Source organism: Nicotiana tomentosiformis, chromosome 8 (assembly GCF_000390325.3).
Source record: "Nicotiana tomentosiformis chromosome 8, ASM39032v3, whole genome shotgun sequence".
NCBI lineage: Eukaryota > Viridiplantae > Streptophyta > Magnoliopsida > Solanales > Solanaceae > Nicotiana > Nicotiana tomentosiformis.
In genome coordinates, this window is record NC_090819.1 from 84,516,941 (window position 1) to 84,519,145 (window position 2,205).

At 40.2% G+C, this 2,205-nt stretch overlaps 1 protein-coding gene across 2 annotated transcripts; it reads right to left on the reverse strand.

Moving 5' to 3' along the window:
* Nucleotides 1-204: 204 nt before the first annotated feature.
* On the reverse strand, nt 205-1,747 carry LOC104109047 (cis-abienol synthase, chloroplastic-like). 2 transcript variants are annotated; one of them, XM_070181917.1, is made up of 5 exons: nt 1,676-1,747; nt 1,334-1,548; nt 931-1,051; nt 751-832; nt 205-665 (listed from the first exon to the last, which is right to left on the reverse strand). In XM_070181917.1, the coding sequence occupies exons 1-5, from the start codon at nt 1,681-1,683 to the stop codon at nt 657-659; spliced, it is 435 nt and encodes a 144-aa protein (XP_070038018.1). In that variant the 5' UTR covers nt 1,684-1,747; the 3' UTR covers nt 205-656. The 2 variants fall into 2 exon arrangements, with proteins under 2 accessions (XP_070038018.1, XP_009616522.1); XM_009618227.2 differs by having other exon boundaries at nt 568-665; nt 751-848.
* Between the last annotated feature and the right edge of the window lie 458 nt (nt 1,748-2,205).

Here is a 2,205-nt window from a genome sequence, read left to right on the forward strand (position 1 = left end):
GCCTCCCAGTGTTGGAGGCATAAGCTGCTGAGGCGGGTGAGCTTGAGTCCCGCTTGCAGCAATTCTAAGAGGCTAAGGCTAAGTGGGCCGAGCTCCAAGATACTGTACTTGTTGTTGCCAAGCGCGACTCTGCCTCTGAGGTATAAGTGATTAACTTGAAGGCAACCTTGAGCTCCGTACCAAAGAAGCCAATGCCGCCGAGGAGAAGAGGGCCAAGATGGAAGAAAGATTTAAGAAGATCGTGAAGCAAAACCGGATTCATCTATCTACAACTCGTGGTCTTGATTCTAGCCTCAGTGCCATGAGATCCGAGAGGGACGGTGTTCAGGCCGAGGTTGACAAACTTAAGGGAAATCTCCAATACCATGAGGAATCCCTCATGTTTGAAAAGACTTATGCTATGTACCATATAAGTAGAAAAACCTTGGAAGAGGCGAAAGCGGTCATCGTCGATATTGATGATTGCATCATCAAGGCCCGAAAATTAAAGCTAAATGCCCGAGAAAATCTTCATGCCCGGCCTGCAGCAACTGACTCTTCGAGCACCGGTTTCGAGTACTCAGGAACCTAAGGGGAGGAGGTTTAAAAAAATGATGATGATGAAGGTCCAGGCCCCGAACCGACAGCTGATCCGCCTTCTTGACCTTTGAATCGTGCTAATTCTTCTGCAGAATGTTAGCAAATTAACTACAGGACGTTCAATCGTGCAAACCTCTAAGGCGAGTAATTAAACGATTTTTATCAACAAACCAGAGGAAACTTCGAAGTTGCACATCCGTAATAGTCGAAACGCCATGGCACCATAAGCAACATCTGAAAAAACTTCTTCGTCCTTTTGCGCCCAAAGTCTATTTGTCATTAATCAGAATTACATGTTGATAAGACTAAAAGATGGATTTAAATCAAGGTATATGATCTATCGAAAGTTACCTGTATGTTTCATCTAGAACATTTCTGATTTCTGCTTCGAAATGTCGGTCCATTCCCAGCTTTTGCAGGGTATCGACCATTTGCAGACGTATACGTATTGTCGTAGGATAAATAGTAGGAACTTCGTATAGACGCGCCAAGAAAAGAAAGAAGAAACTAAATATTAGCAATGAAAAAAGGGGTGGAGATAACATAAAATTATGAGACATAATTTCATGTGAATACTTTTAAAAGGTGATGATCCATTGCTTAGTCCATTTAGTCCATTTCTATTTGCCTATTTATTGATTCTGCCTGTTTCGTTCATTGACACCAAATAAAACTTAATACGGAGCTTGTAAAGAGAATCTAAACATTAGGTAGCAATAGTATAATATTTCAGATGATCACTATACATATATACCCCAATTTTTGTGTTGTTTCAGGATTGAATTTATGTATCCAAGGCACTTATCATCATGGCAATGGAATATCAAAGCAGCTGCAGTAGTGGCTGGTGAGTTGAAAAGTGATCCGTTCTTCTTTTGATAAGTCATCAACTCTTCCCATTGACATAATTTGCCAAGGCCTTCGGCATAGTAATATGCAGGGTTGGTTTTACACTCCTTCAGATCATTCCTGGGTTCAAATTAGCAAAAGACTTTATATGGGTATAATTGATATTTTTTCATCCCATAAATGGTACTTACTAGTAACCTTTATTTTAAGGGTATATACCTTTCCCTTTAATTTTTTAAAAACATACCTTTCCATTGCTGAATCTTGTTTCTGGAACAAGACATTTACGAGGCTTTGGTCCAAAGGCACATTCAAGTTCAGTTCCTGTCACGATCCCAAATTCCCTCTGTAGGATGTCGTGATGACACCTAGTCTCTAAGACTAGGTAAGCCTATCAATGCAGAATAATAATAAATATCTGAAATAATTAAACTACAATTCAAACAATTTCAACTCCCAAAATCCAGTAGAAATAAGTCACAAGTTTCTAAGAATTTATCCTCGATGTCTCTATATAACAGAGTCTAAAGAAAATAAAGAAGCAACATAATAAGAATAGAAGGGGACTTCGGAGTCTGCGGGCGTTGACAGATATACCTCGAAGTCTCCTCGTACAGCTAGTTTACTGATGCATGGTCTGATAAAATGTACCTGGATCTGCACAAAAAGATGTGCAGAAGCGTAGTATGAGTACACCACAGCGGTACCGAGTAAGTGCCAAGCCTAACCTCGGTAGAATAGTGACGAGGTCAGGTCAGGCCTTACTAGAGAATAAAT